Source organism: Danio rerio, chromosome 23 (genome assembly GCF_049306965.1).
Source record: "Danio rerio strain Tuebingen ecotype United States chromosome 23, GRCz12tu, whole genome shotgun sequence".
Lineage (NCBI taxonomy): Eukaryota > Metazoa > Chordata > Actinopteri > Cypriniformes > Danionidae > Danio > Danio rerio.
The window spans coordinates 3,724,788-3,752,011 of NC_133198.1; the positions used below are offsets into that span (position 1 = coordinate 3,724,788).

The window sequence follows — 27,224 nt, forward strand, 5'->3', positions numbered from 1 at the left end:
TGATTACTCAATTTAAAGTAAGGCTCAATTTAAACTAATCACTTTAAAAGCATAACGTTCACTCACTTTTTAAGCCAAGTCAACTAATCGCTTTAACAGCAACACTCATTTTAAGTCAACTAATCGCTCTAAACACAGCAAGTTCAATTGGGTTTTTAAGGGTAAATGTCAAATAATCGTTTCAAAACAATTACTCAATTTTAAAGTCAACTAATCACTTTCAAAGCAAAATGTTTATTACATTTTTTTTAAGTCAACTAATCGTTTCAAATGCAGCGAGTTTATTGACTTTTTTAAAGTAATCTCAACTAATCATCTCAACAAAAGTTTACTCACATTTAAAGCCAACTAATCACTTTAGGTAAAGTCAATTAGTCACTTTAAAAGCAACAGGTTTACTCACTTTTTAAAGCCAAGTCAACTAATGACTTTAAAAGAAAAGAGTTTACTCACTTTTTAAAATTAAGTAAATTATTCGCTTTCAAAGCAACAGACCTACTTTAAACGCAGTGAGTTTATTCACTTCAAGTTAGGTCAACTAGTTGTTTCAGAAAGAAACAAAGAGTTTACTCAGCTTTAAAGTCAATTAGTCACTTTAAAAGCAACAGGTTTACTTGCTTTTTAAAGCCAAGTCAACTGATCGCTTTAAAAGCAATGAATTTAATAACTTTCTAAAGTCAAGTCATTGCCATTGGAATTACTCACTTTAAGGTAAGTCAACTTATCACTTTAAAAGGGAAGCGTTTACTTTTTTTTTTTTTTGCTGTCAACTAAACAAATCAAAAGCAACGACTTTACAAACTTAAGTCAACTAAACCTTTCAAAAGGAAAGAGTTTACTCACTTTTAAAGTCAACTAATTGCTTTAAAAGCGATGGGTTTACTATCATTTTAAAGTAAAGTCAACCAATCGCTTTAGAAACAATGAGTTTACTAATTTTTGAAGTCAAGTAATCGCAAACGGGAGTACTCACTTTAAAAAAAAAGTCAATTAATCAGTTTAAAAGTAACTGGTTTACTCACTTTTTATGCTGTCAAGAAATCGCTTTTAAATCAACTAATCCTTTCACAAGAAAAGTTTACTCACTTTTAAAGCCAATTAATCGCTTTAAAGGGGTGGTCCAGAATGTAATTTTAAGGCTTGGTTGTGTTTATAAAATGCAAAGCAATATATGCTCATGTTTCACTTGAAGGAAATCGCGTTATTTTTTCATATATCTCACTTTGATTATACACAGCTACTCAGCTAACATGAAAACGACTGTCATATTTCCTAGTTCCTCTGAAAGGCCCACCCTTAAGTGACTCTTATTGGTCATCGTCATAATGTGCTGCCATTCGCAGATCGGCTCCACATCACACCCGTAAAGCACACAAGACAATCAATGCAAAGTCGCGCACACACATAAGAGACACGAACGTGCTGGTGTAATGTGTGTGTGTGTGTTTACAGCAGTTTGACTGATAAATATGATTTTTTAGCTAAATTGTTTGCCCGCAAAGCAGCATTCCTCATTGTTTACATCGTTGCTACAGCATACCGTTAATGCTAGACACTGTACATGTCATGATCAATTTTAACAAATAAAAACACTTACAGGTTGTAGCTCACAGCTTCTGCTTTGAGGAGATTTTAGCCGAATCCAGCACTGAACTAGGAGAGATTCTAGAGCTGTTTTGTCAGATCATGCTTGCTGTGTATTTTATAATTCTCTGGAAGATATTTAATATTGAACAGTAAGCACTTCTGTCTTTGTGTCGTGTCATTTGGAAGCCCAAATTCAGAAACAGACGAAGCTCTGTGGAAACAGCCATGTTTGATGCATTTATAGCTTCATCTCTGCTGTATTGTTACAGCGCCTCTGGCCACGGCCCGTAGCTGCGCAGTTTGTATGTGCAGTAAACAAACCTTTGTGATCTCATAGGGGGCAGAAGTATTTTTTGTAGTATCCAAAATTCATTCAATGTAGGCTTTGCTAAGCTAACTCTGTATAAACCAAGGTCTCCCTTTGCATTAAACTTAGAACTTTTTACATTCAGAGATGTTGTTTATGTTCACACAGCTACATTACACATCAACTAAAGTTTAAAATATGATATCATAGTGGACCACCCCTTTAAAAGCAACAAGTTTACCAACTTTAAAAGTCAACTAATCGCATTAAAGCAACAAGTTTACCCCCTTTTAAAAGTAAAGTCAGCTAATCGCTTTAAAACCAACGAGTTTACCAACTTTATAAGTCAATTAAATCACATCAAAGCAACAAGTTTACCCCCTTTTAAAAGGAAAAGTCAACTAATCGCTTTAAAAGCAACAAGTTTACCAACTTTAAAAGTCAACTAATCGCATTAAAACAACAAGTTTACCCCCTTTTGAAAGTAAAGTCAGCTAATCGCTTTAAAACCAACGAGTTTACCAACTTTATAAGTCAATTAAATAGCATCAAAGCAACAAGTTTACCCCCTTTTAAAAAGTAAAGTCAACTAATCGCTTTAAAAGCAACAAGTTTACCAACTTTAAAAGTCAACTAATCGCATTAAAGCAGCAAGTTTACCCCCCTTTTAAAAGGTAAAGTCAACTAATCGCTTTAAAACCAACGAGTTTACTAACTTTTAATGTCAACTAATCACATTAAAGCAACAAGTTCAGCCCCTTTTTAAAGTAAATTCAACTAATCGCTTTAAAAGCTCACTCACTTTAAAAGTCAAGTAATCGTCAACGGGATCACTTTAAGAAATGTCAACTAATGGCTTTAAAAGTAACATGTTTACTCATTTTACTTTAAAAGAGTCGACTAATCACTTTAAAAGCAACAAGTTTACTCACTTTTTTTAGGTAGTCAACTAATCGCTTTTTTACAATGCACTGAACCCCATCAACACCACCCCATCCTGCAAATGCGCCTAATCAGAGTGCAGCTGCGTTTGTGAGTTTCCAACATGAGTAAATGTAAAATTGGCATTAAGACTGCAACGTCAACCCCTTAAGACACCATCTCTGTTCTGTGCATCTATTTAGACAACTAAGACTATTATCATGCCACACCAGCATGTACGAAACACACTAAACAAAGGCAAAAACAGTCGAATGGCCCCATCCATCAAAAACATCTACCCTCGGTTTAGTTTAGATCCTGTAAACCAAAGACTTGCTGCATTTGTAAGCTCATTGATACGCGACGTGCTCATGCAAAAACTCCACCTCTAGAAAACGGCACAATCATAAACGCAAACACTGCAGAGAGAAAAGGCCAAACGTTAGCACAACATCACAATTCTCCTTAAACACTACTTATTGTGCATTCGGTCATTAGGATTTCATGCAAGGATTCATTAAAACAAGAAGAAACAAACAATTGTTCGCAAAATGCTCTATGGACTCTATCTGAACAATAAAAGGCAGGTAAGGCGATCCAAGAGTAACTGATTAATTTGTTTTTTTTTTAAATACAAACAAAGACAGTAGTTGCTGTAGAGCTGAGTTGAGTGGGAAACGGTAGAAAAAAATCGAGGCCCAGCTACAGTTATCTGATGCTGGACAGAGAGTTTTGGTTAATGTTATATGTGGCCACCAGTGATGTGCCGTTGCTGGTCATGCAGTCCTGTTGAAGGGCTTCGAAGTACGACGCCTGCACAGGTTTGTGACACTGCAGCACACGCCGAGCGTCTTCAGTCTTAAACCACTCCCTCTTCCTACCTGTGGACACAACAATACCGAAGCATGACTGCATTACTGCGGCACAATATATCACTTCATTTTCATGATGACCGAAGCTCAATGTGTGAATCTTTTACCAAAAAAGTCCCTAAACACACATACAAAGATTGCTTTTAGATATTTCTTAATGTAATGTGGGTTATTATTTAAAACTATTTCATTAACGTATTTGTTTTTGAAAAGATCTTAGAGCTGGGGTGGCCAATCCTGTTCCTGGAGAGCCACCTTCCTGCAGACTTCAGTTGCTACCCATATCAAACACACCTGCCTGTAATTATCACGTGGTGTTCAGGTCCTAATTAATTGGTTCAGGTGTGTTTGATATGGGTAGCAACTGAAATCTGCAGGAAGGTGGCTCTCCAGGAAGAGAGTTGGCCACCCCTGTCTTAGAGACTCAAAAATGTAAGTGCAAAGAATCTCCCTCATACGTATGCTGATTTAGAAAATGCAGTGTAACTCAAGTTTTTAACCATATTCTTACCGATATTTACTGAGTCCTCCCAGTCCTCCAAAACCTCGGTCACGATGAGAACATAAACATACGTCCTGTGCTTTCTGTCTCTGTTCTGTGATGGAGAAACAGTTCATTTCAGACTCGTGGAAAACAGTGCATCACAAGTAATAACTGCAACAGTTATATCTCTCCAATAATATTCAGAAGTTTAAAAAAACAATAGTAATAATTATCTGCAAAATTCCCTGACTTTCACTGACTAAAAATGTTGTCTGTAAGAAGAAAATAAAAGTGTTATCTGGTGATTGCAAGTCTATAAAAGGAATAAAATGGAGTGAAAAAATAGCCTAACCATTAACAACAGATTAAACAGAAAAAAAGTACAAAAATATATTTATCCAGAAATGGAAACTACATTTTAAAGCAACAAACAAAAATCCCTGATATTGCATAACTTGGATGAAAATATTTGTAAAAATTCACTGACTTTCAAAGTTTGGAGTCTGGACTGAGTGGTATGCAATTAGATTAATAATAAATAAATAATGAAAAATAAATTATAAAACTTTTGTGAAAACAAAAAAATATGCATTGATAAATAAGGAAAAACTCCAAAAACAAACAAACAAACAAAAAATCTAAATGGCAAAAAAGAAACATGGTCTTCAAATAAACAGCATTTTTGCTGGCCATTAAAAACTCACTAGCCAATCAGAGAAGACTGTTGTTAAGCCCGCCCCCTCGAGAGATTCAATAAGTTGCAAATCGCAAACAAAATCTTGGTAAGCGAAAACAAAAACACTGGCTGAAAGCTGAAAGTAAAGTTAATAAAAACACAGTTCAACTGATGATGATGTTTCTATTTTTCAATTTAGTTTTTTGTGTTTTTCTTATTTATTAAAATACATTTGTTAATTTTCACTAAAGTTTTGTTAGTTTAATTTGGCACAAAAAAGGAAAAACATGACAGAATGTTTAGTAAAATGAAAGCTGAAAGTGAACAAAAACTACAGTTCAACTAAAGACGACGTTTATATCTTTTTTTTCTTTTTGTTTTATTTTATTTGACATTCCAGAAAATTCTTGACCCGTGAAAACCCAGATAGTTTCTTCAATTAGACACTGTTGTAATATTTTTTTTGTTTGTGTTTCAGAAAACACTCACCTCAAAAACACCTACCAATCTTCCTAATGTACCTTTGACTCCTGCCTGTGGGAATAAAAAAAAACTGTGAAACACTCAATTCAGGACATTTTTAAATGCAGTCTAGCAGCATTTTAAAGCATCATGAAATGTCTCATTTCAGCATTTGTCAGGCCTTTGGAAAATATTGATTGGGTTCATGATAGACATAGAAACCTGTGGACTAGAGAAGAGAGAGAAAGAGAGATTAGGATAGCCTTAAGGCCCGTGCAAACCGGGATGCTTCTAGCACGCGTTTTCCGTCGACCTTTAAAGCATCGTGACTAAATAAAGGGCGTCAATGTGATCTTGCACACCAACGCACAAAACGGCAGGCGTAAAAGCTTCCTTTTTAAAGAAACGCCTCATGCTTGTTTTTTTTGTTTTGACGCGCCACATCAAAACCTTCTCCACCAATCAGATTGGCACTTTTTTCATGTGCACAGAGCTGCTGAAGTTACAGTAAACAGCACTAGGAGGCGCTCAAGTGCAAAACTATCAATGTAAGCGCACATTGAAGAAGATGGCGACACAGTGGTGCAGTATGTTGTCGCCTCACAGCAAGAAAGTCGCTGGGTCGAACCTCAGCTCAGTTGGCCTTTCTGTGTGGAGTTTTTGCATGTTCTCCCTGCGTTCGCGGGTGCTCCGGTTTCCCCCACAGTCCAAAGACATGCGGTACAGGTGAATTGGGTAAGCTAAATTGTCCGTGTTGTGTGTGTGTTTGTATTTCAGAGATGGGTTGTGGCTGGAAGGACATCCACTGCGTAAAAATGTGCTGGATAAGTTGGCGGTTCATTCCTCTGTGGCGACCCCAGATTAATAAAGGGACTAAGCCGACAAGAAAATGAATGAATGAATGAATGATGAAGAAGATGCCAAGAGGCGACATGAACGTGGAGCTGCTTATTGCACTGGTGAACAATAATCATTTCTTCATCGCTGGAGCTGCAACTTGAACCATCCATTACAACAAGCGTGTCAACTTTCTGTCTTCTTGGTCTGTGTTACAAGCGGGTGACAGAAGCTTAAGTTGTGTAGCGCCATCTAACATCAAGGAGTGATTTTCCATACTCTGTTTGACGGCAGTAAATATCGCTTGGTTTTGAATCTGGAAAAATGTCTCAGAAAAAAAACGCTGACGATAAACACAAACGAAAAGCATCCCGGTGTGTACAAGCCTTTAGGTACCTTCCAGAAAACAATGCAAATGCAGAGTTTTCTGTAGAAATGATCTCCACACTAACTGAGTAAAAAAGTGGAAAATCTTTCTCCTGTGTGTGTTATTCACTTTCGCTAAGGCTGAATGCTGACTTTGCCTCTGGCTTTGGTGCAGTGAGCGCTCTTAAATCATCTAAACTGAAGGCCATATAAAACGAACACAACGGATTTGGCCCAAAGGCTGTGAGTTGATGAGATCTGTCCTGTAGGCGCAGCACTCCAGCAGCAACACAAAACAGAAAACACTGGTCAAGCTAAGATTATTGACCTCTGCGGCTTTAACCAGTAAGTGAAATCCTCACATTTGTTTGACCAATCATGACAAAGTAAAAACCACATTACACAAAGCCTCCTGTAGCCATAGAGTTTAACAGTTGCAGGGCTCGAAATTAACCTTTTTGCTTGGTAGCACTGGTGCCCCCAACTTTAGAAAGTTAGGAGCACCAGCAAAAATTTATTCGCACCCACCAATTATAAGCAGCGCTACTACAAGTTTTAATGTTATATTAACTGATTTACTGCATTTGAAATCAACACTAAACAATCTAACGAACAAACAAAACGACATCTGCATGCGTACACCAGCCCTGCATGCACTGCTTTACATAAATAAAACTTAGGGTGCTTTCACACCTGTGAATCAATTCAGTTGTTCCGAAACAGAGATTACAAATGTTACATTGTTGCTCTTGCAGCGGTTCGTTTTCACACAGCAAAGTTTCTAATCGGACCAAAAGAGCTAAAACAAGTCACGTGCGAGTAAACTCTCCTCACATTGGTCAGAGTGTCAGGGTTTTTTTTTGCAGAGTCCTGCTCAGCTGTCAGGAGAGATGGTGGTTTGGTGGTGTTTGACAAGGTGCGCGCGACGTGTCTGAAGAGTGAGGAGAGACGCGGTGGGGAGGGGTGAGAAGGGTGCGCGACGATGCCTATTGGAGGACCGGGAGGGAGACGCGAGATAACCGGGAGATTATCACTCGTTTGTGGGCATCCGGAGACTCGCGAAACTTCCCGCCCTACTCATAATTCTCTCTTCATATAGCCGTATGCCTATTACATATCCATAAAACACAGTGATATAACCGCGCTCGGAACGCTTTCTCACTGCAGTCGATCTACTCCAGAGTTCGTTTCAATCAAGCCGAGACCACCTCATTCAAGCGATCCCGGAGCGATTGATTTGGCGCGGACTCGAGAGCGATTGGTGGTTTCACATATGCCAAACGAACCGTGCTAACTGTGCAAACGAGACAGGTTCCCAAACAAAAGTGTAGGTGTGGAAGCACCCTTAGGGAACAATAATAACTTTGCTGTTCTCACGGGTGCTGTCTGATATTGCACAGTTAATACTGACATAACAGCTTATTATTTGCATACGTCATCTTAATAGCTATATAATTTTTTTCATGAGCTGCAATATTACTTTCATCCTAGTAAATGCAAGCCCTTTTGCGATGGTGTACGTGGTATTACGTTTTACATACAGCTGCCACCTGCTGCCAGCATCCTGACGATTAAATGAAGGATTGAACAGAACCTCTCGCGCATAAAATGTGTAATTTGGCAAACGCTGTTACCTGCAAACTCCATCACACCAGCTTTATTGTGAATGCTTTAGTCATTTTCATAGCGGACTTTAAACACTGGAAGTCTTTTATCCACTCGTCAAAAAGTGTAAATGCTGGATTGACATTCACCACATGATCATAATCAGATGTGTCATTATTTGAAACGTATATGTTTTCTAAAATTAAATCTGTCAGTGTTGTTTTCATTCTCTCATCTTCAGCGCTTTACATGTCCGCTGTTGTAGCTCTCCCTGTCATGTAAAGAAAGGCATCGACTGAGTGATTGACAGCTGATATTAATCAATCAATTCGCATTTAGTTCTAGAGCAGTGGGCCAATCAGAAGAGCTTGAATGCGGGGAAAGCATTGCACGCTTTGTTTACTGCAGCAAGTTGACATGACAACTGTTTTAAACTATACCCGAGCGCGACGTTTAACGTCTCAGGTGCCAAGATGCGTTCTGCGTGAATGTCTCCTAAATCTGCATGTGCGGTGAACATTTTGCAGTGAAAACATTAATTTTATGCAGTCGCTCCAATAATTTGGAATTAAATTTTTTTACCGAACTATCCCTTTAATTTACTAATATTTTCATTAATTTACTAATTATTTTAATTAATATCTTTCTTATATATTATTGCCAATCAGTATTGAAAATGCTAAATTTGCTTGTAAATAAAAACTGGCAACTGGCATCCACCAATAGGAATCAAGATCGGGGGCATTACTAATGTGCTGTTTAATTACCAAATTCATCTGTTTTTGAATTAGTGAATTATTAAACTTTAGTTAATCCAGCAGAAAACAGGAGCATCTTCAAATGTTTACTTCTGCACATAATGTGTGTGTGTCTGTTTTTAGTACAGCATACCTCCTCACACACCTCCCTGGCGGCAGCGACACTGGGCTCCTCCTCAGGCTCCATCCCTCCACCAGGAACGATCCATCTGTCAGGGTGACTGCTGCTGCTCACCAACAACACCTGACACACATAAACACACACACACACACACACACACACACACACACACACACACACACACACACACACACACACACACACACACACACACACACTTCACTGAGCTGCTAATAACCACAACATACATGAGCTCTGAGGTATGCTGCAAAACAAGACAAAAATATTGAGTCTTGTAAATAATGTAGCACATTTATTTAAATCACTATTATATGCAAACACAAACCCTAATGTTAGTATGAACTTTCAAATTATATGCATGTTAAGACCTATAAATAGTCACATCTTTTGGGTGTGGTTGAATTCCAAAGAATTGGAATACAGCAAAGAAAGAATAGTTTCATAATCACCAAGACGTTCACTTATATACTAGTATTAGAGGGTACTGTAGCTGTGGTGTGGTTTTATTGATGTAAAGTTGGTTTTGTATTTGTACATTTGGACTTTCAATGTCTTAATATAATTTCAGAAAAGGATTAGCACAAGTGGTTACTTTTTTGGGTGGAGTAACTCAATGACTTTCAAAAGAAACTGTCCTCAGGATGGTGGTAAATAATATACGGTAAGGACTGTGTCACAAGTTGGCACATTTCGCTCATAACAGTACATCATTATAATTATTTTGTATTATTCTTTTTAAAATTCTTATTCACTATTTTATTAAGTCTGAATGGGCGAACATAAAACTGACTTCACCTCAATTCTGGTTTTAGACTTAAAAAAATCATTATAAAAGGCTAATCATTATGACAAGCCGTTATTATTATTTTGCATTACAAAATAAAACTGTGGTGGTATCATGGCAGATGCTGGTAATGTTGAAGGTACCACTGGTATTCATCATGTAACGTTACCAAAGGCTATTGATATGAGACCTTAAGACATCAATTAAGAGCATTTCAACAGCCCAATCCCCTACACACACAAAACTGAGGTAAAGTTTTAATATGAAAAGTATTATTTGCAAATTCTCAATAGGGAAATCCTATTAGCAGCCAATGACTAACAAAGTACAACATTTTTACAGTCAATTAAATGTTGCTAATGTTGTTCTGAAGTTAATCTTGCATGATAAACAATATGTCACAAGTTGTCATTTTGCTCAACAGTACGTCATTATAATTAATCTGTATTAATTTTTTAAAATTCTGCTTGTCAAGTCTGAATGAATGAATATAAAACCAACTTTACATCTATTTAGAATTTTAGACAGAAATAGTCTTTTAAAGAGGATAATCAATATGACAAGCCGTCATTGCAATTATTTTGTATTACAAAAAATAGCACTGGTACCATGGTAACGTTACACAAGGTAACGTAACGTTGAAGGTATCATCATGTAACGTTACCAAAGAAGTTTGATATAGTAACTGAAATAAAAATAACCTACAGCACTACAATATGTAAACTGTCCGAAATTCAGGATAGGACCCCCTTTTGTAAATAACTATTTAAAGATTATATCAAAATACACTGAGCTGTAACACCGACGGAAGTTAACACTTTAACATGGGAAGTTTTAATAAAAGACTGACCATACTAACTTATATTGAAAATAAAGCAGATATCGATTAACGGCGTTTCAACAGCACAAACCCCTACACACACGCATAACCCTACACATTAGTAAAAGTGTTTGCGGCTATATTTAGAGTGAGTGTGTTGGTGAGGTAAATAAAGGCAGCAGTGATTGATGGCGTCACCTCCTCCTCGCGCTCGCTCCTGAAGCACAGACAGGCCGCGCGCTTCTTATAACCGTCTCTGTCATACGTGCGAGTCTGGTTGGACTTCAGCTTGATCATCGCGCTCAACAGATGAAAGTCCTCAACTCCGGTCAAGTCTTCTCCTCTCGCCGCACCCAGAAACCCTTCTACAGGCCCTCCGCTAGCATAAATAAACCCTCCGTCGCTTCATTTTGTGAGCTAGTGTCGAACAGACGCCATTACTCTAAGCGCTGCGCAAATTGCATAGCGGCGAGCGCGGTTCCTTTTTTGTGAATAGGTCGTTACGTAGAAGAGAGGAGGAACTAAGCAAGTCACGTAACGTTATTTGTCTTCTTTTTTTATTAGTTCATTGAAGTATTGGTTATTAAAGGCCCTAGACTTACACACTGCATATAATTTATACCCTGACATCACCGAAATCTTCCATCATTGTAAAATCACTAAATCAAACTAATAAGGGGCGGGACCCGCTCTTTTTTTAGCAAATCAGAGTACGCAGGATTCCTGTCAATCACTTTACATGGACAGAAATTCAAGATAACAGATTGGCTGGCACTGGAAGGCGTGGTGGTTAATTATTTATCAGATATTTGTTATGAAAGGTCTGCATCTTATTTTTATTTATTTGTTTATGATGTTAAATAGGATTGCAAGTGTTCATCTGTATTATATCTGTATTCAAGGAATTTGCTTATTGATTTATAATTCAGTTAATTGCAGAATGCTTTACAGCGTATTGCTCCAGACCTTATATCAATTTATAATAATAATAATAATAATAATAATAATAATAATAATAATATAATAATAATAATAATAAATACATCAGTAAATAATTTCACATGTAAATAGTATATTGATTATAAATTAATTATCACACAAAATTGTTATATTACAGCATAGTTTTAAGTAATATACATTCGAAAAATTGGAAAGATTTTCACAAACAAATTAAATTAGTTACATGGGAACAACTATGCAATGAAAATGTGATTAAAATATATTTTGACTTGACTTATACTTTATATTTAAAATTTTAGACTTGCATAAAATAATTATTTATCATTTTAGTCTTTATACAACAAACCTATGCAATTTAATTGGGTAATCCCACAGTCAACATAGTTACGTTTAGAGGGAGCACTTAACAGCAAGCAAACAGCAACATCTGAGGTAAATTATCTAATGCAGGGGTCACCAATCTCAGTCCTGGAGGGCCGGTGTCCCTTCAGGGTTTAGCTCCAACTTCCTCAACACACCTGCTTGGGTGTTTCAAGTATACCTAGTAAGACCTTGATTAGCTTGATCATGTGTGTTTAATTAGGGTTGGAGCTAAAATCTGCTGGACTCCGGCCCTCCAGGAACAAGTTTGGTGACCCCTGATCTAATGTTTCCATAGAATCATGCAAAATCAAAACAAAAAATGTGAAATTTGACTTTAAGTGAAAACCCTATACAGAAGTCAATGGTTTCAGTTTTCCATCTTCCTTCAAAATATCTTCTTTAGTGTTTAACAGACAAAAATAGACTCCATAAGAGTTAGGAATCACTCGAGTTCGGGAACTAATCACTTTAATGGTGTGATGTGATCAGTATGTGTTTGTGCAGTAGCGCCCTCTTACGGTCAGCAGCGGTCATGCAGAGTAGCGTAACTCCTCCTTTATCGTCGTCATCACCATCGTTTCCCTTTCATTGCAGGACTTTCTTTCCGTAAACACTGACAGCAGAGCTTTCATGTGAAGCGAACTCATGACTTGCGTTACAATAACTGGATTTGGAGTGGGCTTGTAGATCAGAGACTGAGCCTGAGTGAATCCGCTGCGTTTACTTCATCGCCTCGATGGTCAAGTTTGACTGGTCATCATGATGCTTTCACGTGAGTCAGCAGACACACACACTACAGATTTATTAGGGCTTATAATATCAGAACATTCACGCTATAAGCGATGATTAGCTTAGTAAAGCAATTAGCGCAATGTAAACAAACTGTAGACAATAATGTCACTGAATGCGTCAGACGCTGCGTTATAAAACGGTCACTGAGGCACTCCTCTGCTGGACGGTTTGTGTTATAACCAAATGTTGTGGTGTATTATTCTGTTAAAGAGATCAGTTGTGTTTTTCGCAGCTTGTTCGCTATTTAAAGACTATTGGCTAGCGTTCTGCATTGTTGCTTTATTTAGAAATGTAACACCATTCAAGCTTGTTTAATGTTTACACCGGTATTATCATTATAACTAGCATTTACTATGTTTTTTACATGGTCTGTTAAAGAATATTATACGTCCTTCGAAGCTACTCACATGAAAACTTACTAGTACTTTACTGTAGTGTCTTTGAACTATACACCAACACTATTTAATTCTGCATACAGTATTAGTAACTTATTAATTTTCATTCATTCATTTTCTTTGTGGCTTAGTCCCCTTATTAATCTAGGGTCGCCACAGCGGAATGAACCGACAACTTATCCAGCATATGTTTTACGCAGTGGATGCCCTTCTAGCTGCAACCCATCACTGTGAAACACCCATACACTCTCATTAACACATACACTAGGGACAATTTAGCCTACCCAATTCACCTGTACCACATGTCTTTGGACTTGTAGGGGAAACCCACACAAACACGGGGAGAACATGCAAACGCCACACAGAAACACCAACTGAGCCGGCAGAGTCTCAAAGCAACGACATACTTGCCGTGAGGCGATCGTGCTACCCACTGTGCCACCATGACGCCACCTTATTGAATTTCTAAACTGTAATAAATACTTTACTATTCTTAATTTTGGCCGACACAGTGGTTAGCACTGTCGCCTCGCAGCAAGAAGGTCGCTGGTTCGAGTCTCGACTAGGGCAGTTGGCATTTCTGTGTGGAGTTTTCATGTTCTCCCCGTGTTGGCGTGGGTTTCCTCTAGGTGCTTTGGTTTCCCCCACAAATGCGAACACATGTGCTATAGGTAAATTGGCCGTAGTGTATGTTAATTAGGCCTGGGCGATATGGGCAAAAAAATCATATCTCTGTATTTTTGGGAGGAATGACAGTATACGATATATATCCGGTATTTCCCATAAATGGTCACTTGATAGTTAAAGCCTTTATTAAAACTTTATTCAACAGTTTTTGAGCAAAATATAATTCACACAGAGGGGTTTCCCTCCCTGTTATTGTCATCATTCTTATAGTGTTATTAGTTAAGAGGGCTAACAATGAGATATTAAAATAGAAAACTAAATGTTTGGTAGACAAATGCAAGTTTTTTTATTTTACTTTTTAAAATAGTTTTAATAATCGTTTAAATACCATATATGAGGTGGTTTCACTTTCAAAATGCGCTATAAATTCGTCCCATTTTGGCGTTTTTAATTCTTTTGAACACATTCAGGTGCTGCTTGTCAATTTGACAAGGCTTTTTTGTTCGTTCTTGCTGTCAATTGCGGAAGAAATGATTGATTAAAGGTTTCTAATAAACCGCTGTGTGAGGTGCTTGCACACGAAGGGGAGTGAGATTTGTCCAGGGAGTCAAATTATGATACAACACGGGCACTGCATGTTCTCCTTAAAGGGTCACAAAACACCAAAACACATGTTTTGAGCTGTTGACAGTCGTATATGTGCCCCACACTGCTAAAAACACTATTAGGACACCTATATTTCACTAAAAAGTGTAAATTGGTTGTTTTTGCGTTATTTCAAGCAAATTCGTACTTCCGGTTTGAAACGAATTTTTGAAGCTGCGTCACGGCCATTACATAGTCTTATTAAGTCTTACAGTGTGCTGCATTAATGCATGAGTAAAGCTTGGTTCAAACCAATCAGCACGCTCTATTGTGCAACTTCATTAATATTCATTACTGTCACAGTGTTTAGACGACAGAGACGCCACGTTGTGTTGTCAAAACAAGCGTGAAGTGTTGCTTTTATAGTTTGCTGCAGTTAAGTTTTGTTTTCATTTTCTCTCTGTGAGAGCTCAGCTGGATCACGTGTGGATTAACAGTGTACGCGACGCTCGACAACAATAACTTACGTGTCTAAGGAGGATTATTGTTTACCTGAGAGCTGTTCTCATCTGCAAACGCTGAGATCCGGATTCGCTTTAGTCTCCTCTTAATAAAGACGCGGCTCTAGTTGCTGGTGATTGTCCTGTCTCTACAGATTTGGTAAGTGAGCGACCAGTGCTCTTTGTTTATTCAGTTCGTATTTTATTCGTATCAAACAAACTTTTACACCGAGTGTAAACAAGTTAGCACTTACAGTTACAACCAAACTTTAACCTCGTGTTGGATTTTGCGACCGGAATAACACACGCGGCTTTCTGACGCTACCTGTCGTGTGCATCTAAGTTTCCGGGAAATGCTGAGTTTTTTTTTCTCTCATTTGCCGTGCGGTATCAAACATTGCATGAAAAATACACGCTTAGAGCAGTTCCTCGAATCAAATATCTCGTTTGTCGCGAGGGACATGAATGAATTCCCTGAATGAAAGAGCCAAACTGCAGTTAAAGTCCACCATTTAATAATTTGGCAAATAATTCGACTACAGATGTCCATGTAAACACAGTCACTTTCTCCTGTGTGTGTGTGTGTGTGTGTGTGTGTGTGTGTGTGTGTGTGTGTGTGTGTGTGTGTGTGTGTGTGTGTGTGTGTGTGTGTGTGTGTGTGTGTGTGTGTGTTTTGACTCTGAAAGTCAGCACGCCCAAATAGACACTCCTACACCAAGCCTCTTTTCTTCCTCCGACACTCCCCCCTAAACAGAGCTGGACACGCCCACTTTTCTGACTTTTTCCAAAGTAGAGGTGTGAAAACACCCTGCTGAAATGAGGGGGTTTCATGGCCCTTTAAAGTGAATGAGAAGTAGTGCAACATAAAACATTTGTAAGATGGAGTTTAATAAAGTGTATAGAGAGAAGAATGTTTTGACAGGTGGTTTGTTTAGCCCACTGACCACCTAAGTGCCGAACCTTTGCCCAGTAAAAGCTCTATGGTGGTGAAAAAAAAGCATTAATAATAATAAAATACAACTGTGTCTGAAAGATTGGACACAGAAGTGATTTCAGGTAGATTTCTGAGACCGCATAATGATTTAATCGTGTAAAACAAAATAAAGTGAGCTTTTAAAAAAGGAAATCGGTATCAAATCCACCAGTTTGCTAACAAAGCTAAGTTAACAAAGCTTAAATATTTAATATTAAATAAAGCTTAAAAAAGTTAACAGAGCACAAATAAGTGTGAAATAAAGTGATGATCGCTCCTCAGCTGCTTCCAGTGTCTTGATCTGTAAATAAATGTCTTGTGTTGTATTTGACAGTCCTCGTTGGGCCAGAGGGAGCATGTGGGAGTCACATGAGTGCGGGAGATGAGCAGTAAACAGGCCGTCCTAGCATGAACAGCACCACTCAGCCTCCTCACTCCGTCAACGGAGACGCGGCCGTGGGCTACGTGCTCGTGCCCTTCTTCCTCATCACCGCCATCGGGATGGTGGCCGCAGCGGTAGGACACTCTACTGGCTCCTCAGGGTGTGTGTGTGTGTGTGCGTGTGTGTGTGGAGGGCGAGAATGTGAAGGCGCATGATGGAGTAATTTGATTAAGCTGAACATCCACAAAAACAAAAGGTCTTTCTTTTGTGATGAATGCATCAATGTGTGCGCTAATGCTGGTCAGCTGCGTCTCTTCTGTTTTTAATGGCTGAGGCAGACGGATAGGCAGTGTTAAAGCGATACTTCACTCACATTTATTCACGGTTTCAAGTGGGTTTAAGCCTATGTGAGATTGTTTCTCCTGTTGAACACACTTCATAAATAAACATTGACTTCCTTATACCAATTTCCAACATTCTTTTCCGTTCTTCAGAAGAAAAAACCCAGATTTGGATCAAGTGGAGGATGAGTAAGGCTAGATCTACACTAAGTTTGCAAATAACGTCTTCGGCTAAAAACACTCCATGTCCACACTATCCTTCTCGTTTTTTTTTTCCATATTCAACACTAAAATGTCACAATTTTTTTTTTTAAAGTACTGAGATGCGCACAGACTTAAGGTGCTTTTACCTGAGTCTGCCTGCCGTTTATTTACTTTCTGTCTCTTTGAAACATTGCAGCAAAATGTCATACTTGCGTAACAGGCGATGACAGGTAATGCTTGAAATATAAACGTCATGTCTGTTGTCCTAAGATGCATCAATTATGTCAGGTTTCCATTTTTCTTGTGCTTGAATGTTAAAACAGCCCTTCTATAAATTGTAAGTCACTGAAATGACCCCCCGCCAATTTGAGTTTGAGACCACTGCTTTAAATGGTGTTGCAGGATTATATGTGTCTACTATGTTTTTTGCAATGCAATGTTAATGGATCTCTTTTGTTTTGTAGGTGATGTACATAAGGAGGAAACGCAGGTACGTAAACACAAGCCAGTACAGTTTAAAAGAAATGCATTGGATACAATATTGTAATTATTATTTGGGGGATAATTAAGCTTTTCGCAGGGTTCCCATGACTTATTTAATTTTAAAAAGTCTATTACTGACATTGAAAGTCAGGGGATATAGTTGAACTCTAAATTATTAACCTATTTTAAAAACGACCATCCATGTTAACAAGGGGAGTCAGAGGAGAGGGTCCACAATTAGCTTTATTTAACAGAATTGTCACAGGAGGCAATAATCAAAACAGGCACAAACAGGAGCTTGCAGAAAATCCAAAAGCGTAGTTAAAGTACAGGCGAATGGTGGAACAGGTGGCAAAACAACAGAAATAATAAACAAGGCGAAGATCAAAAACACGGCAAGGCTAAACAAGGAGAACGCGTTGAATTGCTCACAGCTTACAAGACTCAGCCAAGTGTGTGTGTGTGAGTGAGTGAGATGTATTTTATAGTCCTGGTAATCAGTCCATCATGAGCCTCCAGCAGTGTGTTATCAGGGGGAATCAGGATCTGGTGTGTGCGTGCAAAGTCTTCTGGGTGTTGTAGTTCATTTAAGTGCATATTGTAGTTCTTCAGCAATCTGCACAGGCTAGATTGCTGGTGATTGACAATCCTTTTATTCACATCATCCATTTCTCAGTGAATATGGGTAATATATTTTGTTGCGTTTTAACAAAACAGATTTATTCAAAAGATATATTTAGTCAAATAACATTTTAGTCACCAAACATATTAAAAAACAGAAAGATAATACATTTAAGTTCATGTGAAATATTGCAAATAAATATTACAAACTACAAAATGTCAACATTTTTTTTCCAATTCTCTTAATTGCTTTTGATCTTTTAAATATTGTTAAATTTAATATTTAGCCCTAACACTACAAATTTTTGGACCATAATCACAAGTTATTTTGTTAGATAAGCTCCAGATTTCTGTTCATTATATGTCATGGATTTTCAGTTTTTTGTAGTCTGGGATTTTAATATTAGAGTTGGAACCCTGTGTTTGGTCCCATTTTAAATTAAGGGGCCTTAACTACTATGTACTTACATTTAAATGAATCGTTTAGTACAATGCACTTATACATGTTTTTTACAATATATTTTATTTATATATATATATATATATATATATATATATATATATATATATATATATATATATATATATATATATATATATATATATATATATATATATGCTGGTAATTACATCTGTCACCTTTTAATGTAATTACATTTATACATAAATAATTACAGCCATTTAGAACATGACCATCCATGTTATCAAGGGGACTTGGCTGACAACGGAGGTGAAGATCCACGTACAGCTTTATTTAACAGAATCGTCAGGCAGGCAATGGTCAAAACAGGCACAAACAGGAGCAGAAATTCCAAAAAGCGTAGTCACCGGTGAATGGTCGGGACTGGCGTCATGAAAACAGAAAACAATAGACCAAGCAAGAGTCAAAAACACGGCAAGGCTAAACAAGGAGAACGTGTTGAATTGCTCACTTATAGCTTATAGGACTCAGCCAAGTGTGTGTGTGTGTGTGTGTGTGAGTGAGGTGTACTTCTAGTCCTGGTTATCAGTCCATCATGAGCCTCCAGTTGTGTGTTATCAGGGGGAATCAGGATCTGGTGTGTGTATGTGTGCAAAGATCTCTGGGTGTTGTAGTTTATTTAAGTGGCATATTGTAGTTCTTAAGCAGTCTTATTGCTGGACATTATCCATTTCTCAGTGAATATGGGTAATATATTTTGGTGCGTTTTAACAAAACAGATTTATTAAACAGATATATTCATTAGTCACCGAACATCTTATAAAACAGAAAGATAATACATTTAAATTCATGCAGAATATTGCAAATAAATATTACAAACTACAAAATGTCAACAAAAATGTTTTTTTTTTTTCTTTATTCTCTTGATTTTTTACCTTTTTATTACCTTTTAGTTTAATATTTTGCCCTAACACTACTATTTTTTGGAACGTTATCGTAAGTTATTTTATTAGATAAGCTCTAGATTTGGCTTCAGTACTGACTAAACTAATGTTTATGCGCAAATATAATATTGTAAAGCTTCTTGTAGAAAATATTAATTTAAATGAGAGATTCGTGAGGGCTGTTCTTATATATGCTGAGCATGAGTTTTGCATTTCTTACACTGTAACCCACCCTTAAACCCACCCACACTCCCTAACCTGACCCATATCCCACCTCAATAGCACCATAAGTGTTGTGTAATACTGTAAGAACACAGTAAGTACACTGTATTAATGTTTTTATGCACGTTCACAGTAGTTAAGTTCACTTAATATTAAGTACGACCAGCTTTTTTAATGTTTAAAAGTCTTGATTACGCATAAGTAAAACTATTAATGTAGTGTAAAATAAAACATGTAATTTAAATTAGATTTAATTTGAAATAAATTGAGTAAACAGGATAATTATTACAGTCTTTATTGTCACATGATTTGTCTGAAATCCCTTTAAAATGATCATTTGGTCTTGTGTTTATCATTATTATTCCTGCTATTATCATTATTTGAGCTGAATTATTCATATAAATAATGCTTTATCAAGGTTTTGTTCTTATCAGTGTTGATGTGTCTTTCATTTGGATTGTTGAAAGCACAATTTTATGAACAGATCTCTTTTGTTCTTAGATGTCTCTCTTTAATTGTATTGTATTCTCGGCGAGGACACATGAAACCGATTTCAGTGCTGATAATAGACATGGATATTTCTCGATCATCTGATTATCTTGTTAGTGATTGTGAAGGATCATGTGACACTGAGGGCTGCTGTGATGATGATGATGATGATGATGATGCTGAGAGGTCTTTGTATTGGTGGATCTATGAGTGTATTCAGATGGAGTAGCGCTCGTTCACTGTGAGAGCACAATCAGCTTCTGTTATTAGCAGCTGCATTATTCTGTGCTGAACACTCTGCTTTTGGGGACAGAGCGAATAACAGTGAAGCAGAATCAGACATTCATGTGTATGTGTGTGTGTGTGTGTGTGTATTTCTTTTGTATTTGTGCTTGTCTTTGTGTGTGTTTGTTTTTTTTGTGTTAATGTTTGTGTGTTTTTCTGTTTGTTTGTGCGCTCTTGTGTGTGTGTGTGCTTGCATTTTTGTGTGTGTAATGTGTGTGTTTGTGTGGTTCTGTATTTGTGGTTGTCTTTGTGTGTGTTTGGTTTTTTTGTGTTTATGTTTGTGTGTTTTTCTGTTCTGTGCGTGTGTGTGTTTGTGTGTGCTTGCATTTTTGTGTGTGTGTAATGTGTGTGTATTTGTGGTTGTCTTTGTGTGTGTTTGCGCGTGCTATTGTGTGTATGTGCTTATGTCTATTGTGTGTTTGTGTTTATATTTGCATGTGTGTTTTCTGTTTTTGTGCTTGTGTGTGTATTGTGTGTGTGTTTGTGTGTGTGTGTTTCTGTTTGTGTGTGTGTGTTCTCGTTTTGTGTGTGATTTTCTTTTGTTTGTGTGTGTGTTCTTGTGTGTGCATGCATATGTGTTTGTGTTTCTGTTGTTTGTGTTTGTATTTGTGTTCATGTGTGTTTCTGTTTGCGCGTGTGTGTTTTGTTTATGTTCGTGTGTGTGTGTGTGTGTCTGTGCTTGTGTTTGTATAATGTGTGTGGATACTTCTGTGTTTGTGCTTGTCTTTGTGTGTCGATTTGTGTTTGTGCGTGTGTGTATTTGTGTATTTTTTTGTGTTTTTTGGTCTGCGTTTGTGTGAGTGTGTGTTTGTGTGTGTGTGTGTGTTGTGTGTGCATCCATGTGTGATTGTTTTTCTGTTTTTGTATGTGTGTGAGCGTAAGTGTGTGTATGTGTGTGCTTGTTTGTGTGTGTGTGTGTTGTGTGTATGTGTGTGTGTGTTTATGTGTGTGCTTGTTTGTTTGTGTGTGTGTGTTGTGTGTGCATCCATGTGTGATTGTTTTTCTGTTTTTGTATGTGTGTAAGCGTGCATGTGTGTATATTGTGTGTGTTTGTATAGAGTGTGTGTGTGTTGGGTGTGTTAGTGCTTGTCTTTGTGTGTCGATTTCTGCTTGTGTGTGTGTGTGTTTATATTTGCATGTGTGTTTTCTGTTTTTGTGCTTGTGTGTGTATTGTGTGTGTGTTTGTGTGTGTGTGTTTCTGTTTGTGTGTGTGTGTTCTCGTTTTGTGTGTGATTTTCTTTTGTTTGTGTGTGTGTTCTTGTGTGTGCATGCATATGTGTTTGTGTTTCTGTTGTTTGTGTTTGTATTTGTGTTCATGTGTGTTTCTGTTTGCGCGTGTGTGTTTTGTTTATGTTCGTGTGTGTGTGTGTGTGTCTGTGCTTGTGTTTGTATAATGTGTGTGGATACTTCTGTGTTTGTGCTTGTCTTTGTGTGTCGATTTGTGTTTGTGCGTGTGTGTATTTGTGTATTTTTTTGTGTTTTTTGGTCTGCGTTTGTGTGAGTGTGTGTTTGTGTGTGTGTGTGTGTTGTGTGTGCATCCATGTGTGATTGTTTTTCTGTTTTTGTATGTGTGTGAGCGTAAGTGTGTGTATGTGTGTGCTTGTTTGTGTGTGTGTGTGTGTGTTGTGTGTATGTGTGTGTGTGTTTATGTGTGTGCTTGTTTGTTTGTGTGTGTGTGTTGTGTGTGCATCCATGTGTGATTGTTTTTCTGTTTTTGTATGTGTGTAAGCGTGCATGTGTGTATATTGTGTGTGTTTGTATAGAGTGTGTGTGTGTTGGGTGTGTTAGTGCTTGTCTTTGTGTGTCGATTTCTGCTTGTGTGTGTGTGTGTTTTTGTGGATAGTTTTGTGCGTTTTTTGGTCTGTGTTTGCGTGTGCGTGTTTGTTTATGTGTGTGCTTGTTTGTGTTTGATTTTGTGTATGCACACGTGTGTGCATGTGTTGTGTGATTGTTTTTCGGTTTTGTATGTGTGTGAGTGTGTGTGTGTTTATGTGTGTGCTTGTTTGTGTGTGATTTTTGTGTGGGTGTGTTTGTGCATGCATGTGTGATTGTTTTTCTGTTTTTGTATGTGTGTGTGTGTGTATTTCTGTGTTTGTTTTTGTGTGTGATTGTGTGATTGCTTGTGTGTTATTGTGCGTGTTTTTTCTGTATTTGTGTGTGTGTGTGTGTGTGTTTTTTCCTATTTTGCGTTTGTGTCCGTGTGTGTGCTGTTTCTGTTTTTGTGTAATTATTTGTGTGTGTGTGCACTCAGGATCGACAGACTCCGGCATCAGCTTCTTCCAGTCTACACGTATGACCCGACAGAAGAGCTGAACGAGGCCGAGCAGGAGATCCTGTGGAAGGAGGAGGACACGAAGGTAAACCCTCCTGCCGTGATTAATATTACAAACACTGACGGCACAGATACACAAGAGCTGTCGAGCAAGTCAGAATTATTAGCCCTCCTGAATTATTAGCAACAATAAGCGTAAGTATTAAAGGCATAGTAAGCATATTAATCACAAGTTTGTTAAAAGGAAATAAAAGGGGAACAAATTTTTTAAATAACAAAACCTTGTCTATTAGGGGATACCTGATTTTTTTCCAGATGTCTTAAAAATTCTTCGGAAACTCCAAATGTGATTAATATCAGATCTGGTTCAATTTGAAAGTCTAATGTATCTGAAAAAAAACTTGAAATATTTTGTTCCAGAAACTCTGTAATTTGGGACACATAGAAATGGGACAGGTTGGAATCTAAAAACTGATATTTGTCACACATTGGGGACACTTCTAGAAATATTTAATTCAATTTACTCTTGGAATAATGAAGTCTATGAAGCACTTCAATCTGAATGAGACAATGGCTGCGTCCGAAACCGCCTACTACTCAGTAGGTACTGCATTTGAATTTAAACGTACTACTCAGCCGTTTATAAAAGTACGTTCTATACAGTATGAACGTGAAAAGTATGAATGGAATTCGGACGTACTACATCCGCCGATTTTTCATTGTCACGTGACCTACCTGCGTCAATTGCGTCGCTTTACTCCCATTCATGAATTCGCTCGCGGGGCATCATGGGATAGCGCAGCATGCATGCGATGCGCACTCCAGAACATAGTAACACATAGTAACATAGTAAGTCATCCGGGTACTTCTCACATACTGATTTTCGAATTCTTTGAATTCGGACATACTACTCGGCTCGCATACTGATTTTAGCGTCCTATATAGTATAGAAGTATGCGGTTTCGGACGCAGCCAATGTCTTGGGCTAATGGAACATCTGTGAACCAGTTCAAGACTTTGTTCCCAAATTTCACTTCCCAAGCAGATTTAATGTTCTCTATAGATGGACTTTTCATCTAGAGCAAGAAAATGTTACAGGACATCTTTGCAGAAATTTGTCCAGATCAAGCGCGTGCAGCCGTGCACACATAGGGCTCAACCTGTGCAGTGCACATGCCCTTTTTAGTCTTGGATAGAAAGTGCCCTTCCAAAATGATCAAAAGTGCCCCCGCGACCCCCCCCCCCTACTGCCCTTCAGTAGGCGCAAGACAACACCGCTCTTGAGTACCCCCCCACCTTGCTGCTTTACATTACACGCGCGACAACACCGCTCTTCAGTACGCGCGCGACAACAATAACATCAACACCCCACCCCCCCAAGCCCCGCTCTTCAAAAAATTTATCCTGCACATGCCCTTTGGACAGTCTCTGCACGGGCCTGGTCCAGATGCATGGGTGATGTCGTGGCATAATTACAAATGTTAGACTTTACAAAGTTTCTTATTTAAAGGTATCTAAAGAAGTGATTAGAATAAGTACTGTATTTCTCACACAGCAGCTAAAAAGAAGCAAACTTTCCATCTACATATAAATCCCCTACTTTTCGTAATCCTACACTTTTCCAAAACTCAAATGCATTGAAGGGCGAAAAGCGGGGTTAGCTAAGATGGAGAGCAAAAATGACATTTTCTGATTTGTTTGATTCGTTCTTCTCTCTCTGCTTTAATCTCTCAAATGATTGCTGTCCTGCCCCAATAAAGATGAAAATATCCCAATATTGTGTATCAAGTTTTTTGTGTATCAAGGTTTTGTTGCATTTACACAGTTCTGACCACCAGGCGTCGCTAGAGTGCAGTGTTTTGAACACTTGAAAGCAGTGAATCATTTTGCAAAGCAATTGGTTCAGTTGTTTTAAAGCTTTGAAGAGCCTACTTTCTACCATACATTTTAGCTCTGTGACTGTAACACCATGTCCTAACAACACACGACGCTGCAACACCTGATTAAAGGCATCTTTTCCATGTTAAAAGGAGTTTTTGTCCAAACAATCAGCAGTGCAGAATTTCTATTTAAGAAATGCTTTCTATTTCTGCTACGTCACGGCAGAACGACAGCATATACCAATGATCACCTCAGGGACTGATTATGTGCTTTATTCAGAGTTCAATGCTGCCAGTGTGAGATTGAATACCATTTTACATGACGTCTGTTGTCAAACTACTGAAAGCAGAAGCAGATCACCTCAGATCTTGAAAATTGAATAACTAGCAGACGGTTTGAAAATGAAAGTCAGAATTGTGCAAATCAACAACATTTGACACTCAGTTTCGGAATAATAATGTAAATGAGTTTTAATATGTATTAAATAGATTGAAAACATTTACCATTCGTTTGGGAGAGCAGTGGCTGGTGTTTAATGTTTCTGTTGTGTTGCGTTTAGTACAGACTAATGGCCCGTTTCCACTGAGTGGTACAGTACGGTTTGGTTTGGTTTGGTACGCTTTTATGGCCGTTTCTACTGTCAAAAGCGTACTGAACCAAACCGTACCGTACCACTTTTTTGGCACCCTTTTGAAAGGGTCCCAAACGGGAGAAAGAGTACCAAATGGTGGAACTACACATGCAGCTGAACGCTGATTGGTTGCAGAGATACGTCACGAGCTCCTGGAGCTACACAGAACGTAAACAAAGGATCCGCCTTGTTTTTTAAAATACAAAGCCGAGACATTACATGGAAATACTATATGCATAATAACCAGCTATGGATGACCCGAGCACAAACAAACCTTGCTGTCGTCTCTGTGAACAAACACAAAGCCTAGAAGAAAAATCTGCCGTGTCCTGTTGTTGTTTTACGAGCCCGCCTAAAAGTGCGAGCGATATTCGCTTTCTTCCGGGAGCGCGCGATCGTGTCTATATTTAATATATTGAACTTCCTGAGCTGTTGATAAAAGGAGTGTGATTATTGAAGTGTCTCCGTCATCTGATCCATTCAGGAAAGAAAGGGCAAGCGCGAGAGTGAAACGCGGAAAAAAGAGAAGCCGTCAAAACACAGGAGCAAAATTGTTTTAGCAACCTGAATCATGAACAAACTGCCATGTTGATCTTCGTATTTTGGACTATTATGAACTAGGAATGACAAAATGACTCTCTAACAGAGCTTACATGAGCTGGTGAAGATTACAGACACAGATGAGAGGTTTGCGCTGACTCTGGGCTATATTGCGTGTGTTTTTGAACTCAAATAAGTACTAAATGTTTGCTGTTTGTAATTTTTCTGTAATGAATAATATATCGGAGACTGTAAGGGGCTGTATGTGTTCATATATGCTGTATTTATGTATTTATTTTATATAATTGCAGACGTTACAGTAGCCTATTTCATTGATCTGCAGTTATAATCAACTCCTGTTCATAGAAAAGTTAGTAATAAACATTTATAAACAAGGATTTATATGTGTAAAGCATCTGTTTTGAGAAGTGCTGCTCATTATGATGTGAGCAACCCGTACAGCTTTACTGTAGACATTTATTCGAGCGTGTATGACGTCGACTTAAACTTTGTGTGGTTTATATATAAACTAATTTCGAGAGGATCACGTGCTTATGATCAACACGGCTGGCTCCTTGTTAGCTCCGTAATCAGCGCTATTAGATGATTACGGAAGCATTATAAATAACCTGAGTTTTTCACTCCAGTTATCTTCGTCTTGAAGCTCCCCCCCTTTCCACCCCTACATCCTCCCACTTTTTCTGATCGGGCGACACGGTGGCCCAGTGGCTAGCACTGTTGCCTCACAGCAAGAACACCGCTAGTCCAACCCATCGGGCTGGTTGGTGTTTCTGTGTGGAGTTTGCATGTTCTCCCCGTGTTCGCGTGGGTGTTCCCCGGTTTCCTCCCACCGTCCAAAAACATAAACCATAGCCAATCGACTAAAACAAATTATCACCCAATACAACCTGAGTTTACACTTCTCACGGTGACAAGCAGGGGAGTTCTCGAGACCTACCTGACCTCGAGTTCCCCTCTCGCCCTTCTAACGGGAGGGAGCCCCGGGCTCGAGGATATTACGAGCTCAGGGCTCTCTCCCGGGACAGCATGCCAAATACGCTTTATTGATTATCAGCTAAGTGTGAACTCTTGAAGTCATACACCACACCTACAAAAAGGGTACCCTTTGTGGTGGAAAAGCAAGCCTGATAAAGGTGACCCGTACCGACCCGAACCGTACCATACTGTACCAGTCAGTGGAAACGAGGCGTAATTGCTTGTCGCTGGAATCTTGTTGTGTGTTGTTAGGACACGGTGTGATATGTGTCTGTGCTATGACTGTGCTTGCAGGTTGTCCAGGGTTGGATGAGGACCTACCAACAGCGTAGACCACTGCTGCCGAAGGATCCTGATGCATGAAAATGAAAAAGGTTTGCTGGAAAGTCTTCAGATTCTGCACACTGTCAGATTAATATCTCGTCACTCTGTTCATTGTCACGTCATGCTGTATTGCAGATTCACTGGATGGATGTTTCTGAGCAATAAACTACTGTGTTTGCCCACTGAAGATGGGTTGAGGAGAGCTTTAGTGATGTGGCAGATCTGGAACCTCGGGTCTCCTCTCGCTCAACATGAAGTGCAGCTTTGCGTTTCTGAATGGAGGAGGCTGATTTGCCGCTGTGGCGATTATATTTATTTGGGTTTTATGTATTCTGCTGATGTTCTGTGCTATTAAATCCTCATGAAAGATGA

The 27,224-nt window shown here is 38.4% G+C and overlaps 2 protein-coding genes across 5 annotated transcripts; one reads left to right on the forward strand and one right to left on the reverse strand.

The window, feature by feature from the left end:
* Nucleotides 1–757: 757 nt before the first annotated feature.
* nudt3a (nudix (nucleoside diphosphate linked moiety X)-type motif 3a) lies at nucleotides 758–11,085 on the reverse strand. Its single transcript, NM_201145.2, is given in 5 exon segments — nucleotides 758–3,696; nucleotides 4,199–4,283; nucleotides 5,337–5,381; nucleotides 9,009–9,119; nucleotides 10,820–11,085. Coding segments are annotated over 5 exon segments (513 nt in total). The 5' UTR covers nucleotides 10,919–11,085; the 3' UTR covers nucleotides 758–3,523.
* Nucleotides 10,823–27,224, forward strand: smim29 (small integral membrane protein 29). 4 transcript variants are annotated; one of them, XM_073939702.1, is made up of 7 exons: nucleotides 10,823–11,442; nucleotides 12,539–12,716; nucleotides 16,151–16,332; nucleotides 17,208–17,233; nucleotides 22,460–22,565; nucleotides 26,823–26,902; nucleotides 26,988–27,224. In XM_073939702.1, the coding sequence occupies exons 3-6, from the start codon at nucleotides 16,225–16,227 to the stop codon at nucleotides 26,889–26,891; spliced, it is 309 nt and encodes a 102-aa protein (XP_073795803.1). In that variant the 5' UTR covers nucleotides 10,823–11,442; nucleotides 12,539–12,716; nucleotides 16,151–16,224; the 3' UTR covers nucleotides 26,892–26,902; nucleotides 26,988–27,224. The 4 variants fall into 4 exon arrangements, with proteins under 4 accessions (XP_073795803.1, XP_005161968.1, XP_073795805.1 ...); XM_005161911.6 differs by having other exon boundaries at nucleotides 10,823–11,155; XM_073939704.1 differs by having other exon boundaries at nucleotides 10,823–11,150.

Bases quoted from the DNA above. Each gene is read 5' to 3' on its own strand.
- smim29 (XM_073939702.1), top strand. From the start codon at position 16,225: ATGAACAGCACCACTCAGCCTCCTCACTCCGTCAACGGAGACGCGGCC. The intron at 16,333-17,207 runs GTAGGACACTCT...TTTGTTTTGTAG, and splicing joins TCGGGATGGTGGCCGCAGCG to GTGATGTACATAAGGAGGAA. The intron at 17,234-22,459 runs GTACGTAAACAC...GTGTGCACTCAG, and splicing joins TACATAAGGAGGAAACGCAG to GATCGACAGACTCCGGCATC.